The sequence below is a fragment of the Myotis davidii genome, unplaced genomic scaffold, assembly GCF_000327345.1.
Source record: "Myotis davidii unplaced genomic scaffold, ASM32734v1 scaffold209, whole genome shotgun sequence".
Lineage (NCBI taxonomy): Eukaryota > Metazoa > Chordata > Mammalia > Chiroptera > Vespertilionidae > Myotis > Myotis davidii.
Window position 1 is genome coordinate 1,310,912 of NW_006300047.1, and position 17,207 is coordinate 1,328,118.

At 46.0% G+C, this 17,207-nt stretch overlaps 1 protein-coding gene across 1 annotated transcript in view; it reads right to left on the reverse strand.

The window, feature by feature from the left end:
- The window catches only part of LOC102763755 (sorting nexin-29), a 440,536-nt gene that overhangs the window by 411,865 nt on the left and 11,464 nt on the right, over nucleotides 1-17,207 (reverse strand). The window contains exon 2 of the mRNA XM_015572131.1: nucleotides 14,335-14,424. Coding sequence (XP_015427617.1) covers nucleotides 14,335-14,353 — 19 coding nt within the window. The 5' untranslated portion in view covers nucleotides 14,354-14,424. The remainder of the gene's footprint in view (nucleotides 1-14,334; nucleotides 14,425-17,207) is intronic.

Consider the following 17,207-nt stretch of genomic DNA (forward strand, 5'->3'; position numbering starts at 1 on the left):
TCAGAACCCGCCCACCCCAGCGGCGCCAGGGAGGGGACCCTCCCTAAACCGTAGCAACGTCGCTCGGCTACGCGACCCCCGCCCGGCGACGCCGGCCCCGCTCTCTCACCGCCCATCCTCCTGCTCCGCCAGCTTCACCCTTCAGCTCGGACCACAGCGCCCTACTCTCCCCGCGCCTCCTCTGACCCACCATAACTGCTTTTAGTTAAAATTTAATTTCAGACCATTCTTTGTGGTTACTTTAGGTCTCGAGTTTGCAAGATCGCCATGCAGGCCTCCCCTGAGCTTGTCAGGTTAGCATGTGGCCCCTTTCGTCCACAGCACCTAATTATACTCTTTTTCGGGAAGTGTTTCAGCCAACTCTGCATAAACCAAACATAATACACCTAGAGGCCAGATCTGCTACCAATTTTCCATTCTGAGATACACATTAAACCTTTACAGTCACCTGTAAGCTGGGCACTGGCAGCCCCAACATAATGGATAAAGGAACCGAGGCTTGGAGACACTGATCACTTGCCCAACGAACAGCTCAGAGGTGACAGACCCAACATTTACCCCAAAGCCCATGCCTTCCAACCCCCACAAAACCAGGTAACCTTGGCAGTTCAACTTCAGACAGAAAAATGGCTTCCTCAGCGAAGGGCCAACAAAGACAAACCAACCTCCTCCTGATGACTGGCTCCAGGGTTTTTCACCTTCTCTGAGAAACCCTCCTGCCGAGAATCCCCCGGGGGCACAATAATCTGCTCCCTGAACTGTGCTTCCTCAGCCCTCCAGCCACACATCTGGCCTAATCCCTAGAGCAGAGAGGATTATGGGGACTCTTAAACCTGCTCCTTAAACCAATCCTGGGTGGCAAGCCTTGTCAGGGATGCAAATAAGCCTGTTAGATCCCCAGGGCAAGGACGATGGGCCAGGTACAAAACTCACCAGGGCAGAAAGCCCCAAGTGGTAGCAAGGGGCAAAACCTGGAAAACAAGAACCTTGCCCCCAGGGCAACCCTTCCTCCCCCAGCATATGCCTGGTCATGCAGTTTGGACTCCCAGGCCTTTTCCTCCCTAAAGGTAACATCTAGGCCTCAGTTGTGTTCCAGGCCCAGAAAAGCAGCAAAACCAGACAAGTGCCTCTGTGGCTGCCTCAGGGCCACCTGCAGAGACTAATGACCCCCTGCCCTGGCCCTGACCCATCAGTGGAGACCATGACCCTGAAAGAGGGCACCTGGAAAGCTGATGGATATTCTACTAAAACCTTCCCCTGAGACCTCCCCTAAGATTCCCACCTGCAAGAGAGAGATGATACCCTCAGCACAAAGAATCCAGTGGCGCTCTCGCTCCAAGGAGCATGTCTGTGCCACATTCCCCCACAGGCACGTGTCCCCTAACCCAGTGGTTGGCAAACTCATTAGTCAACAGACCCAAATATCAACAGTACAACGAATGAAATTCCTTTTGAGAGCCAAATTTTTTAAACTTAAACTATATAGGTAGGTACATTGTTATTAACTTAATTAGGGTACTCCGAAGCTGGCCTTTGCTAAAAACGCCCTCAATCTGATGGAGGTACATTCGCTGAGGTCGACCCCTTCCAACTCTCCCATCCACACTCGTCTTGTATACTTGTTTCATCTATCTCCTTTCTGAAAACCGACTTCTGTGCATGGGCCACGAAGTCTCAATTGCACTGTACGTGCGCGCCCACACATGGTATTTTGTGGAAGAGCCACACTCAAGGGGCCAAAGAGCCGCATGTGGCTCGCGAGACGTGGTTTGCCGACCACTGCCCTAACCTCTAGAGGACCCCACGAGACTTGCAAGCAAGGGAGCAATGGGCAGTGACAGCTTGTCCCCCGGTAACACCCTTTTCTCTGCACAGCCCTTTCTTTTAGCTATTCCCATCTTCCATCCCCTTTTCCTTATATAAATTCAATTCTCTTTCATCTTGATGGCTATGTAGCGTACCGGCACACCACCCGCTTTAACCTTCCACGTTGGTGGCCCATGTGGGGATATCCATAAGAGAAGCTTCCACTCCTTCTCTCCTCACCACCTCCCCAACCCCTAGAGACTCTTAGGGTCCAGCACCAACCAAGTCCTTCCGGACTCCCAAGCAGCGGCAGGAGTGCCAGATGGCCAGGCCTCCTGATTCCCACTAACAGGTAAGTCACTTCATTTTTTGGAAAAGGGCACGAGGGAACGAGACTCTCAGCTCCCCCCAGGCCACCACTTCTGGGCACAGGTCAACCACTTAAAACCCACTAGGGTTCTGCCACTAAACGATTCCGTGATCGGATAAACCAGACTCGGAACAGGCACGTTTGCGTTAGGCAGCCCGCCGGTTTCAAGCAAACGTCGGAGCAACTGAGGCACACAATGAAAAACCACACACTCGCGCAAACCCTGGTCCAAAACACCCTGTAGGACTCTGTTCTGGGAACTGTGAGTCTCGGCATTGTCAATTCTGAAGTTTCACGGGGAGAGAGCTCACGCACAGGCTGGTCCTGCCACAGTAGGGTTTCGCCGGGAATCCCAGCGCTGGGTCCGACCAGCAGTTTACCGGGAAATTAACAGTAAGGATGCTTCTATTTACACTCCTAGCCTCCAGGGGACTCTGGGTCCTGAAACTGAGCTTTTCTGGCGGCGACACCCTCTAGACTAGGTCTCCGCACACGGAGGGAGGCAGCAACCAGGCCAGGACACCATCCTTGGTTTCTCCCTCTCACTAGGCGACTCTCCCTCCTACAATCAACTCAATCTCAACCCCTCCCAAAGACTCACCTGCCTTTTAAAGAATGTTAAGGCCCTCAATTTATGAGACAAAATTAGACCCAACTGCTCATTTTCTATTGCAATACAGGATAGCCATAATATAAATTAGGTAATCAAGAGATCTGGCCCCAGAATGGCAACCTTAATTATAACACCATTCTCCAATTGGATTCATACTGGGGCCGCCTAGACAAACGGTCCAAGATTCCCTAAGCCTTAACGCAGCCCTGCAAACAGAAGGAAATCAACAATTATGGAATCAAGACTCCGAGGGGTGTTTCATGGTTCTCCAAGGAGCTTTAAACAGAGGGACCAGGACGAGCCAGGCCACAGCAGCAGCCTTGGCATGTGAAACGTGCAGAGTGAAGCAGCAGTTTTGTCTGCTCAAGCCCTAGCATGTGAACAGATAAAATGAACGATCACACTCCCCAAAGTCAGGGCGCTGGTTCCCAGTATTGTGGAGGAAAGTGGCCCAGCTGGGCCGGGATAAAAGGACAGACTGTTCATGACCACACAATAGACAGGAGACAGACTCAGGCCATCCAAGTGGATGTGTGATGTCTGAGACAGAGTCAACAGCAAATTTATAAACGAGCAAATAGTTTACTCTACAGCAGAATCAACAAACATTTTCTGTAAAGATCAAACAGTGAATATTTTAGGTTCCCAAGCCATTAAGTCTCTGTCATAGCTACTCAATCTGCCATCATAGTGTGAAAGGAGCCATAGACAAGAGTAAAAGAATGGATGGGACTGTGTTCCAACAAAGCTTTATTTACAAAACACATAGCCGACCTAGTGTGCCAATCTCTGTTGTAGGAAAAACACTAAATGGCAGTGTGCAAACACTTGGAAGAGAATGTGTACCTTCCCCCAGGCCCGGAGAAATACAAATTATATTCTTACATAAAATTAACCTCCACATGTTACCATTAAATAACTGTTAACTTGGCCAAGAAACATTTAGAAGGAAATCCCGCAGTGCTGGTAAAGCTATGGAGGAAAAGGTACGCACGACCAGTGACAATATCCTGGGGTAGTAAGTTCTTGAAAAACAGTGTGACAGAGCGTACCAAACGCTACACGATACTCTTGATGCATAGGAAGCTAAGCTACAGAGGAGGAATGGGGGAGATGAGAAAAGGAACAAGTAACTATTTCACCGGTCCTTCTATCTTCCAGGTACTGAGAAAGGCGCTGTATGTGCATCTCTCACTTTCATTTCCATTTTCTGACCAGGGAATCAAAAGTCAGAGAATTGCCACGTCCTATAGGGAGTGAGACCCAGGACTGCCAGAGTAGTGCTTTTTCCTCTACAACACGATGGCGGCCTAAACATGAATTGCCCATGTCCTATAGGGAGTGAGACCCAGGACTGCCAGTAGTGTTTTTTCCTCTACAACACGATGGCGGCCTAAACATAGTGTCACAGTTGCGCAGATTTTTCCAGTAGTGTCCTAGAGCAGGGGTCAGCAAACTATAGCTCAAACCAAATCCAGCTGCTGCCTGTTGTCTAAATAAAGTTTTATGGGAATACAGCCATGTCTTTCCATTTGCTGCTTTTATCCTACAACAAAGGGGTGAGTGGTTGGGACACAGACCAGATGGCCTGCAAAGCAGAAAATATTTACTATCTGGCCCTTTGCAGAAAACATTTGCCAATTTCATCCTAGAACATCATAAATGGAATTTCTTTCTTTTCCTACAATGGGAGAAAGGTTAAATAATTGGAGTACCTCAATTTTATGGAATGTTATGTGATCATTTCTATCATTGTGAAGAGAAGGAACATAGATAAATACGGGGTGAGCAAAGTAAGTTTACAATTTTAAGTATACCAAGTATAGTTTACTCTTGTTTTATTTACTAGAGGCCCGGTGCACGAATTCATGCACCGATGGGGTCTGGCCAGCCCATCCCAATGGGGGCCGAATGGGGCTGGGCCAGTGGTAGGGAGGGGCCACAGGCAGTTGGAGGACTGGCCCTGCCCCTAATCTGGATGGGTGGGGCTGATCGGGGTGGGGCCAGCCAGGGGGACAAGACCAGCTGGACATGCCCTGGAGCCCTGGAGACCTCCTGCTGTCCTTCCCCGGTCAGGGTGGGGTCCCGGATTGAACTGTGGGAGGTTAGGGGTCTGATCAGGCCAGTTGGCCACAGCAGTGTGTGTCATAGTGACAGGTCGTTCTGGTCATTCTGGTCATTCTGCTGTTCCAGTTGCTGGGCTTTTATATATATAGATTCCTGATGTACGGATAAGCGTCCAATCGTTCAACCAGTCGCTATGACAAGCACTGACTACCAGGGGGCAGACGCTCCTACTGGTAGTTAGCTTGCTGCTGGGATCCGGCCGATTGGGACTGGGCAAAGCCAGCTGGACATGCCCTGGAGCCCTGGAGGCCTCATGCTGTCCTTCCCCGGTCAGGGTGGGGTCCCGGATTGCGAGAGGGCCCAGGCCAGGCTGAGGGACCCTACCAGCGTACCGATCTGTACACCAGGCCTCTAGTATAATATATTTTTCCAGACAAACAGCTATAAACCTACTTTACTCACTGACACTGATTCAAATGTAGACTCAGTGCAATTATATAAAATGCAAATACTTTGAACAAATACAGTGTTTGCCAGTGTGGTTCAGTGGTTGAGCATCAACCTATGAACCAGGAGGTCATGGTTTGATTCCCAATCAGGGCACATGCCCGGGTAGTGGGCTCAAGCCCCAGTGGGGATGTGCAGGAGGCTGCTGATCAATGATTCCCTCTCATCATTGATGTTTCTAGCTCTCTCTCCCTCTCTCTTTCTCTCTGAGATCAATAAAAATACTTTTTTAAAAAATTTAAAAAGTAGAATACCTAAAAATGTAAATATTTAATGCGCAAGGAAGGCATATGTATATGTATGTTCTGTTTTCACAATAGTCTTTTAATGTCATTTTGGGTCTTTGCCTTTTTTTTAAGATGGGGAAGAGCAAATTCCAAGATATGCAGATGCAGGCAAGGAAAAATCAGATGGGAATGGGCAAGGTTCCCGGCAGGAAGCTGGGAACACAGGCCCACCAGGGAGCTGCCGAATGGTCAGAGGAAGTACTACGCCAGGCTCTGGAGGCTCCTGGATGCGCAAGCAGAAATCAGGCCCAAAGAATGGGTCTTCACTCCCCACTTACAGCTGCCCAGGAGCAAAAAAAAACCAAAACAGGAATCATCCTCCCCTCCCTCAGGTTTGTTCAGATACCACCTTCCCTGTGAGGTCTACCCTGATTATCCCATTCAAAATTACTACAGCCCTTCCCCTTCAATTTATCCTCTATCCCAAGGGTGGGGAACCTTTTTTCTTCCAAGGACCATTTGGACATTTTCTTTTTTTTAATTTCAGAGAAAAGAGAGAGGGAGAGATAGAAACATCAATGATAAGAGAAAATCATTGATCAGCTGCCTCCTGCATACCCCACACTGGGGATTATAACGGAAACCCAGGCAAGTGCCCTGATCAGGAATGGAACCGTGACCTCCTCCTCCCCCCGCCCCCTGCTCATAGGTCCGATGCTCAACCACTGAGCCACGTAGGCCAGGTCCAGGATGACCACATGGCCAGCCAGGCTGCTGTGAGTCAGCCCAGGACTTGTGCCGGAGCCACTGGGAAAGAGGTCCACTCTTTGCTTGGGTGTTGTTACATTGTAGGATGTGACCCAAGAGCTGCTGGTAGTCATCTTGCCTCCACAGAGGAGAGGCTGCTTGAATCTGAAGCCAACGGAGAAAAAGGTAGAGCTGTGAACTGGACAGAAAGGTTGTCCTGATGATTCTCTAAGCACCTGAGTCCATCTGGTTCAGTGTCCATTATAAGACACTTCATTTGTTTATTTATTCATTCATTCACTCATTCATTTATTCATTCATTCTCATCCAAGGATATGTTTTTACTTATTTTAGAGAGAGAGGAAGGGCAAATAAAACACTGATCGTTTGCCACCTGTACACACTCAGCTGTGAACTGGACAGAAAGGTTATCCTGATGATTCTCTAAGCACCTGAGTCCATCCGATTCAGTGTCCATTATAAGACACTTCATTTATTTATTTATTTATTTATTCATTCATTAGGGCTGATTTATTTTCATTTTGTCCTTAGTACTAGGTCATGGCCTTTACTCTTAGATGCAGTTCTTTTTTTTTTTTTTAGTCCAGGACAGCCATGTTAAAACGTTATTTATCATTCTTCATCCAAGGATATGTTTTTACTTATTTTAGAGAGAGAGGAAGGGCAAATAAAACACTGATCGTTTGCCACCTGTACACACTCCAACCTGGGATCGAACCTGCCACCTTTTGGTATATGAGATGGCACTTCAACCAAGTAAGCCACCAAACCAGGGTCATTATAAGACACCTTAAATCCCCACTGTGCTGAAATAAGCTTCTGCCACATGCCACTGGAGAGTCCTGGCTAACACAACCATTACTCCAACAAAACATTTTTTGGCAGTTCATTCAATTCGTTTCAACAGACATCAACAGTACAGCCCTTTGCTAAGTGACAGAAGATGCACTAAACTGTCATCAAATAAATGTCTCCTAAATGTTGAACCCTGAAAATCTGGGTTTCTGGCCTGGCTCTGCTGCCACTAGAGCCCTCACTCTTACGGGTAGCTTTATTTTTGTTGTTTATCCTCACCCAAGGATTTTTTTCCCATTGTTTTATAGAGAGAGTGGAAAGAACGGAGAGAGGGAGGGAGAGGGGGAGGGAAAGGAGGGAGGGGAAGGAGAAGGAGGGAGAGGGAGGGAGAAAGACACACATCAATTGGTTGCCTCTGCATAAAGCCCTACCGACTGGGGATTGAACCTTCAACCCAAGTACATGCCCTTGACCAGGAATATTGAACCCACATCCCTTCAGTTCGTGGGGCAGATGCTGTAACCAAGCAACCAGGGTTGCACAGGCCTGAGTTGCGGGCTTCATCCCCAGTTGGGGTGTACAGGAGGCAGCAGATCAATGATTCTCTCTCATCATTGATGTTTCTCTCTCTCCCTCTCCTTTCCTCTCTGAAATCAATAAAAATATATTTTTTAAATTATGCTACATGCAAGATGATGGATTAATGATAGATTATGAAGTTCATAAAAGTGAACAATATGAAGACCACATAGCAACATGTTGAAGTTTTATCCAGAAATATTAAGGGTAAAAACAAAAGCAAAGTTATATGATAAAGGTAAATTACTTCAACCTATATAGGTGTTTTGCAACCTTTTTTTAATTATTACTTTCTCCCTTAGGGGCTTTTTTTCTTATCACCCCCTCCATGGAAATTTTAGTGCCACAGATATATTTTACCTCTGTTGGTACACTGCTTGCATATCTGTGACTTATACAAAACAATAAATGTGCACACCCCTCAGGGTGCGCTCACCTGTGGAGAATGCAGAGCATATGTACAGACAAGATGTTGGTAGGCAGGAGGGAAGGTGCTTTATCTGGAATTATGTCCACATTGCCAGAATTCATGGAAGCCCGTAAAATCTTAGATTTTGGTTCCATATTTTAAGAGCTCTGAGAACGTGACTTCTATTAGTTACCCGGGCAGTCATGCAACGGGAAGCAAGAGAGTCCATGTCAATAGGGTCAATGTCAATGTCAAATGTCTATTGCCACTTGCTCTCAAAGGAGATGGTCAAATATCTGCTCGTGGTGGAGCTCTTACTTCTTGCTAACTGCCAAACCAGTGCCTTCAACAAGGACAAAGAAAGTGTGATACCAGCACTTTTCCTGCTTTGAATGAAAACCACTAATATTCCTTCTTCCATTCACTCAGTTTTCAGCTTATTCTTTTTTTTTAATCCTCACTCAAGGATATTTCTCCATTGATTTTTAGAGAGAGTGGGAGAAATTCCAATTCTATGAGGTGCTACAGTAGTCATAGAGGCAGACAGCAGAATGCTGATTGCAAGGCTGTGGGGGGAGAGGGAAGAATGAGGAGTCATTAATGGGTACAGAGGTTCAATTTTGAAAGATGAAAAAATCTGTTTCCAGAGAGAAACAGTGGAGAGAAAGAGAGAGATTGATTGGTTGCCTCCCACATTTGTCCTTGACCCAGGCCGGGACTGAGCCTGCAACCGAGATAGGTACATGCCCTTGACCGGGAATCAAACCCTCAATCCTTCAGTTCACACTCTAACCACTGAGCAAACCCAGCCAGGGCTCAGCTTATTCTTTATTCCAAATCCAAGTCACTGCTGCAGATGACCCAGTCAATGCCAAAGAGGAAACCATGACCTTTGACATTCCAGAAAATAAGAAGCTGCCAAAATGTGCATAAACATCCGGCAAGATCAGCAGCAAATTACCCACTAAACCCAAACTCTGGTGTATCAAGAAGCCCTTAGAGCTTGTCTGTTCCACAAATTATCTGACTTCTCTGGGTCTGGCTTTCGCCATCCTTGAACTGGGGGTTTCAGTATGTTTCTAACTTAAGAATTCTTTACATAATAATTACTGTTTGGAAAGAACATCAAGGATTTCAAAGATAAAGCCTTACAAAAAACAATGCTTGAGAACCATGCCTTTCTGACCCTACAAGTTTACTTTCCCAATAACAGCGAAAGTAGTATCTGAAAATCAAATTCCTTAGCTAGCAGAGGCTGGTAATCAAGTATTCTTCCCTACTATTTTTTACAGAAAAACAAATAAATAATGGCCACTATCACCCTAACAATTTTCTTACTTCTACATACACATATAAATCCAAAAACAGTTTTCTGTGCATGTACTGATGTGCATCAAGGTATATATTTTAGGTGTAATTCTGCACTCTCCTTTTCTTCAGAAAACGTTAATGTTAATGGTGTGTATAAGTCCACTTTTTTCCTTTTAACGTCTCTGAGGTTTTCCATCATGTGATCATACCACATACATTTATCCACATCCCCAATTAATGGTCATCTTATTTGTTTCTGGCCTCATGAAACCCATTTATTTTGTGTATGCATTTCCTAGAGCCATTCCACTTCCTGGTTATTTGCACTTAATGTATTTGGCCTTGAACCTATCTGACTTCAAACTCCACTCAAACATTCCTAACTCAAAATACAGCAGATTCTAATTGCCAATTTATAGGATATACAGGAGACTGAGAAACACATCAAACCACACCAAAAGGATGTAATCAGCAAAATCCTGCAAAGAAACCTTACAGGATAAAATGCTTCCTTCAACAAAAATTGCAAGGGGTGAAAGAGAGAGATATGAAAGGGGAATCTGTAGTTTAAAAAAATAAAGACTATGCTTCAAAGGATACCATCAGGAAAGGGAATAAACAACCCATAAAAGGGGGGGGGAAATGTTTATAAACAACATATCTGATAAAGGACCTATATCCAGATTATACAGAATTCTTATAGCTCAACAGAAAGGAAAACAACCTATTAAAAATGGGCAAAGACTCTCACCAGCCATTTCTCCAGAGAAGATATACAAGTGGCCAATAAGCACATGAAGCAATGTTCAACGCCATTAGTCATTAGGGAAATGCAAATCAAAACCACAAAGAGACACCACTTCACAGCCACGAGAATGGCAGACCTTGCAGAAACCAGAACCGTCACGCAGTGCTGGTGGGAAAGGAGAACGGTGCAGCTGCCTTGGAAAAGTCCGACCGTTCCTCAAATGGACCCACCCAGCAGTTCCGCTCTTAGGTGTACACCCAAGGAAAACGAAAACATATACCACACAAAACCTTGTACGCGAGTGTTCACTGCAGCATTCTTCAAAATGTCCATCAACTCATGAAGGAATAAGCAAAATATGGCCTATCCAAGGCCTGGCTGCAAAAGCAGCGATGATTTTGCTGGAGGACCTGGAGAAAGAGCTCAATGAACCGTAGCATGAAATGGCAGCCTGCAGACACAGACACTGGCACCCGGCATGGTGGCTCAATGGTTGAGTGTCGACCTATGAACAAGGTCACGGTTTGATTCTCCAGTTCGACTCGCCATCAGGGCACATGCCCGGGTTGTGGGCTTAATCCCCAATAGGGGGCATGAAGGAGGCAGCCAATCATGATTCTCTCTCATCACTGATGTTTCAATCTCTTTCTCTCCCTCTCCCTTCCTCTGTGAAATCAATAAAAATATATTTAATAAAAAGAAGAGAGACAGTGGCTCCAGGGGAGCAGGCATCACTGAGCCTCCAGTCCCTGCCTGAGAAGCCTCAGCTCACATGGGAGCCAGGCTCAGGAGTCCCGCCCTGTTGGAGAGACAGACTGACCAGGACTGAGGAAGGAGAGTGGTGCGAAGGAAACAGTCCTGAGATAGTGGAGCGACATAGGAGAGTATTTTATGGAGACAGCTGGGAGGTGTCACACCAGGATGCCCAGCGTGGAGAAGCTGATGAGCAAAAGGCTCCGACAGAAGGGCCCTGGGGAAACCCCGTAGGAGAAAGACAACACGAATGTGATGAATGTGGGAAGAGCTTCACTCAGAGCTCAGGACTCATTCAACATCAAAGAATTCCCACTGGAGAAAGACCCTGTGAAGGTAATGAGTGTGGGAAAACCTTCTGGCAGAGTGCTGGCCTTTTTAATCACCGAGGAATCGGACCACTGTGAGGAGCGTGGGAAGGCCTTCAGTCAGAGTGCCAGCCTCATCCAGGACCAGAGGACCCACAGGGGAGAGAAGCCCCATCAGTGCAGCCGGTGCTGGAAGAGTTACAGTCGGTGCTCCTCACTCCTTTCGCATGGAGCACCAGAGAAGCCCTATGGGGAGCGGCCTCCCCAGTGCAGTAAATGTGGAAAAGCCTTCATTGACACTATAACCTAATCTGAGATTCAGAGCGTGGTCGAGCTAGTCTAATCCTTGCAATGTGCAAGTTTTCCAGTTCGCTGGCCACATCCTGTGAAGCAGGTGAACACTGGGAAATGCTTTTCTTCCGGTCTCCACTCAAGGTGTTTTGGAACAAATACTGACCTGTGGTGTGGACGCATCCTAAGAGGAAACTTAACAGGTTTTTTAAGCTATTGCTTTCCCTTCGGTTTCTTTACCTCTTCCTGGTTACTAGTCCATCCTCTTACTTATTCTCTTTCAGATGGCTCTAAACCAGTGGTTCTCAACCTTCCTAATGCCACAACCCCTAATTTCATTGTTACAAATTGAACATAATTAAAGCATAGTGATTAATCACAAAAACAATATGTAATTATATGTGTTTTCCGATGGTCTTAGGCGACCCCTGTGAAAGGGTCGTTTGACCCCCAAAGGGGTCGCAACCCACAGTTTGACAACCGCTGCTCTAAACCTTCATAACAATGTAATGAACCGTGCCGCTCTCGCCAACAGGCTTGAAAGCTCTGTACATGCCTGGATTTAAGACCTAAAGTCCACAAAGAGCTCTGCTGATGTTTTCTGTGACCCGCACTTGCATGGGACACCTCCGCCTACTGCTTCCCTGACACCTACATGACACTCCTTTTTTAATGCTGGATGTGTAAATTTTGGCAAGTTATTCACCTTTCTATGCTCCAGTTTTATCATTTGGAAACGATGGATTACAATATAAGTACCTCATAATGTTTCTGAAAGGATTTAAAAATGTAATCCAGATGAAGCTTAGTGTCTGACAGACTAAGCACTCAATAAATATTCACTATTTGTATCATAACTGTTGACCCCAAGAAGGAATATACCTGCCAAAAAGGACTTCCTAGCAATTAATTGGGTCCAAATTCAGAACCAGAGTCTAGCAGCCGTTGCTGACAGAGGCCATACATCTCAGGGAAAAGCCACAGACTGAGGGGCCAGCCTCCTGCACTGTGTGTCTGTCAGCAGAGCTGGGCTTATAAAGGAGTTCCTGGGATGGCACTTTGGCCAATGGGCCGAGACCTGCCCCATCCAATAAGAGCTGCACAGCTATAGCCTTATTTGCACCTTTACTGACCAATCAATCAGTAGATCCATAACAACCAACCAGGATGTGCAATTCCAACCTATTAGGACAGTGCTATTTGGACCAAATAAACTGCAAATTTGGATTCCTCATTTGCTTAAAAATGGACCAATCAGTGACCATTGTGGGCATTTTATATAAGTGGGCCTCCCCTTTGTCTCAGTGGAATGCACTTTCAGTTTCTGGCCATGGCTGCACTTCTCTGGTTTGCAAACTACTCACCTGAATAGTCTCTCCTTTTAATGCACACACACAAAAATTGTCATATTCATATAATGGAATATTATTCAGTCACAAAAAGAAATGAAGTACAGATATTATGCTACATTATGAACCTTGAAAACATACTTCATGCAAACAGCCAGACACAAAAGGCCACATGTTGTATGATTAATTTATATGAAATATACAGAATAGAAAATTCAGAGAGAGAAAATAGATTAGTGATTGCCTGGGGCTTAAGGGAGGGAGAATGAGGAATGGCTGCTAATGGGTACAGGGTTTCTTTGGGAGTAATGAAAATGTTCTAAAATTGATTATGATGATGTTTGCAGAACTCTGTGAATATACTGAACACTAAAAATATAACAAACTTAAAAATTAGAGAGAGCCCTAAATGGTTTGACTCAGTGGACAGAGCGTCGACCTGCGGACTGGGGGGTCCCAGGTTCGATTCCGGTCAAGGGCATGTACCTTGGTTACGGGCACATCCCCAGTAGTAGGTGTGCAAGAAGCAGCTGATCGATGTTTCTCTCTCATCGATATTTCTAACTCTCTATCCCTCTCCCTTCCTCTCTAAAAAATCAATAAAATACATATTTTTTTAAAAATTAGAGAGAGACCTAAAAGATTTATAAGACAAACCAATTTGCATTGTTTAAACCTTATTTAGATCCTGGGTTTTAAAAAATATTTAATATAATTCTATAAAATAAAATTACAAAGCAAATATGGAAATTTGAACATTGAGTATCTGATATTAATGAATTATTACCAATTTCTCATAGATATGGAAATGGAATTGTGTTTTTAAAGGAGTACCTGTATTTTTTTGGATTTTTCTTCATATATTTTTATTGATTTCAGACAGAGAAGGAGAGGGAGAGAGAGAGAGAGAGAGATAAAAACATCAATGATGAGAGAGAATCACTGATCGGCTGCCTCCTGCATGCCCCCTACTGGGGATCGAGCCCATAACCCAGGCATGTGCCCTTGCCAGACAATCTGCAGGCCAATGCTCTATCCACTGGGCAAACCAGCATAGGCAGAGTACCTGTATTTTAGAGATACATATTAAAATATTTACTGGTGAAATGATACCATTTATAGGATTTGCTTCAAAACAAACTGGAGAGAGAGGTAGAAAGTAAATAGGTGAAGTGGTCATGAGTTAATAATTGCTCACTAAACTATTCTGCCCACTTCCCTGATGTTTAAAAGTTTCTATTAATAAAAAGAACAGAAGAAAGAAAATATATCCATGTCATGTTATTTTGTTGTGTGCCAATTATCAATCCCACAGGTGGGAAAACCCTATTTCAACTGTAGTCTCAAGAAATGATGGATGGAAACCTGTATGTGTATTATTTACAATTTGAGGAAATAGTTTTACTTTTAAAAAAAGAAACGATTGAAAATACCTTGGACTTCCCCTGCCATCCTCAGCAAACACTTTTTCTGCCTCAATTACAATCTTTCCAAAAGAAGGCTTTCATTCTTAATGCTTTTTCCTTTAAAAAAACAAAACAAAACAAAAACATTTGTTGGTTTCCTTTTGTTTGGCCTTAAACCTAATTATTTTTTAATTAAATTTTAAAACTGATCTTTGATATTAAGTTGCTCCTTAAAAGATACATTGATTCATTTCCCCTGGCTTGTCAATGTCACTTACTCCTCTGAGGAAGGCAGAACTGTGAGTCTGAGACAGAGCCTCCTTGGTCACAATAAAAGGAAGAGCTTTTTAGGGCCCAGAACTGGGCCACAAAGCAACCCCACCAGAGCCCCATCTCCTTATGGAAACAACAATAACAGCTCTAATTTCCTGACTACATACCATGGAGAGGCACAGTACCAATCACGTCACCTGAGTAATGTTATTTGCTCATTGCAACAAGCCTAGAGACAGGTACCATTATGTATCCCCATTTTGCTAGGACTTCCAGAATGATCAGGCAACTGACTCTATTTAAATCACACAGCTTTATGTGGCAGGACCAGGATTTGAGTCCAGGCTGTCTACTTCCAGGGCCTGCACTTACTCCAGACTATATTACTCTATATTACCTCCTGGGTGGACACCAGCTTATCACATCTGTGTTGTGGTATTACTAATGTTTAAGGACCAGAAAGTTTAATTAAACCAAAATTCATTCACTCTGGACCCAGAAAATGGACTGTCTCCCAGGAAATCCCCCCCCCCCATCCCCAGTTCCCTCATCAGGACCATCAATTTCACAAATCTTACTCTTGAATTAACAAAAAGAAAAGCACCTAACTTGGGAAACAATCCACAGAGATCATTTAAAAGTTAAAAATAAAAAGAGATATATTGCCTTAGCCTTGCCCACTCTCGATATCCAGAAAATGCCTGGGTGATGGGGCTAGCGCTAGGGCTAGGGCTGGACTTTTCAGTGAAGAGAAACCAGGCAGAAGGAGGGTAGGCGAGTCCTCCTAAGTGAATCCAGATCCCAGTCAGGGTGAGCTGAGAGACTTCCCTGAGCCACTCCCATCTCCACATGCAACACCCAGGAATGACTTAGCACCAACACAATAACAGAGGAAACGACTGAGAATCCCCCGCCAAGTCTCAGGACTAAACTTCAGAAACACCCTGGGGACTATCTCCCAGGTAACTGCCTCCCCCTCTCAACCTCCCCCCCAAAACCGACCTCCTCCTCTTGTGGGAGGGAGAGGGGCGGACTGGGCAGGGCAAGCAATGGTCCCCAGACGGGCTCAACATTGCACAAGGGACGGCTTGCAGGACAGGACAAGGGAGATTTCAAATGATCTAAGAAAATGAAAGGGCTGGAGTATTAAAAAAAAAAAAAAAAAAAGGTAAGAACCAAGGACCAAAGTGGGAAACAAAGTAACTGGGAACAGCTGGTGACTGGAACAGCAAAGCACCGGGGGCAGGGGAATAAGAGGGGGGCCGGGAAAACAAAGAGGCTGGAGAATTCCCAGTCCTCTTCGGACCTGGAGCTTCGGGAACACGGGGTGCAGAGGTCAGCAAACTGCGTGTTTGGAGAGGAAGCTCAGCCTGTGTGGAGGCTGGAGAGGCTGGAGACCGAGGGCCTGAGTGCGCGGATGACTGGGGCGCAGGGGGAGCCTGAGCTGGGACTGGGACTCAGGAAGTCTACGAGTGAGCTGGAGCTGAGACACAGGAGGTCTGAGAACTGGGGGTCCGGTAACTGGGCACAGGGTCGGAGGGCTGGGAAGGGCTGGCGGACGGGGGTACAGGTGTCGGAGGACTGGTTTTAAGTGATGGTCAAGGAGTCAGGGGACGAGGAGTGCTGGGCGCGGAACGCCCGAGAACTGCAGGTGACCAGGGCAAGAACCGGGTTGGTTACACGGGGTCAGGAAACCGAGCGCTGGGACGCGGGTCTGGGAGCGGGACGCGGGGACTAGGGGCGAAGTGTGCAGCTGAAGCGTGGTCTGTTTGAGCGAGTGGCAACTTTTGTTTTAATAAAAACTGGCTTAATAGGTGGAATCTGGCAACATGTTAGATACGCGGGGCCGGGAGCCGGGAGGCGGACTGGAACCTCCGTGGAGACACGTGGTGGTCCGTCCGTCCTGGGGTCCAGCGGGATGATTAGGACGCCTCCCCGAAGGGCTCACACCTCTGCCCGAAAGCCAGACAGTAAACAAGGAAGGACGGAGATGAGGCGACGCCAGACAGCACTAGAAGCTGAGAAAGGAAGAGGAATGGGCGAAAGCGTGGGGACGGGGAGAGGGGCAGTCCCGGAGGGCCTCTCTAAGGAGACGACTTCAGAGTTGAGACCTGGATAAGGAGACAGCGGGGAAGATCTGCAGGAAAGGAACAAGTGCAAAAGGCCCTGCCTAGAGGGATTGGCTGGAGGGCGAGGATGAGCGAGAAAAGGGTAGTAGAGATCAAGAGTTGGGTAGAGGTGGGGGAAAAAACAAAACGAATAGCAATACTCATATCTGACCATTTATATCATGGAATACTATGCAGCAGTAGAAAAGAAGAGTCTCTTACCCTCTGAGACAGCATGGAAGGACCTGAGCGTATCATACTAAGTGAAAATAAATCAGTCAGAGAAAGACAAGTATCACATGATCTCACTCATGTGGAATCTAATGAACAAAATAAGCTGAAGAAGGGAGTGGATCCAGAGACATGGAAGCTTGGAACCAAGTGAGGAATCTCGGAGGGAAAGCGGGGGTGGGAGGAGGGTAAGTGGAGGGAGGTAATCAACCAAAGACTTTGTATGCATATATGCATAACTCATGGAAACAGACAATAGGGTGATGAAGGCCTGGGGTGAGGGGCGGG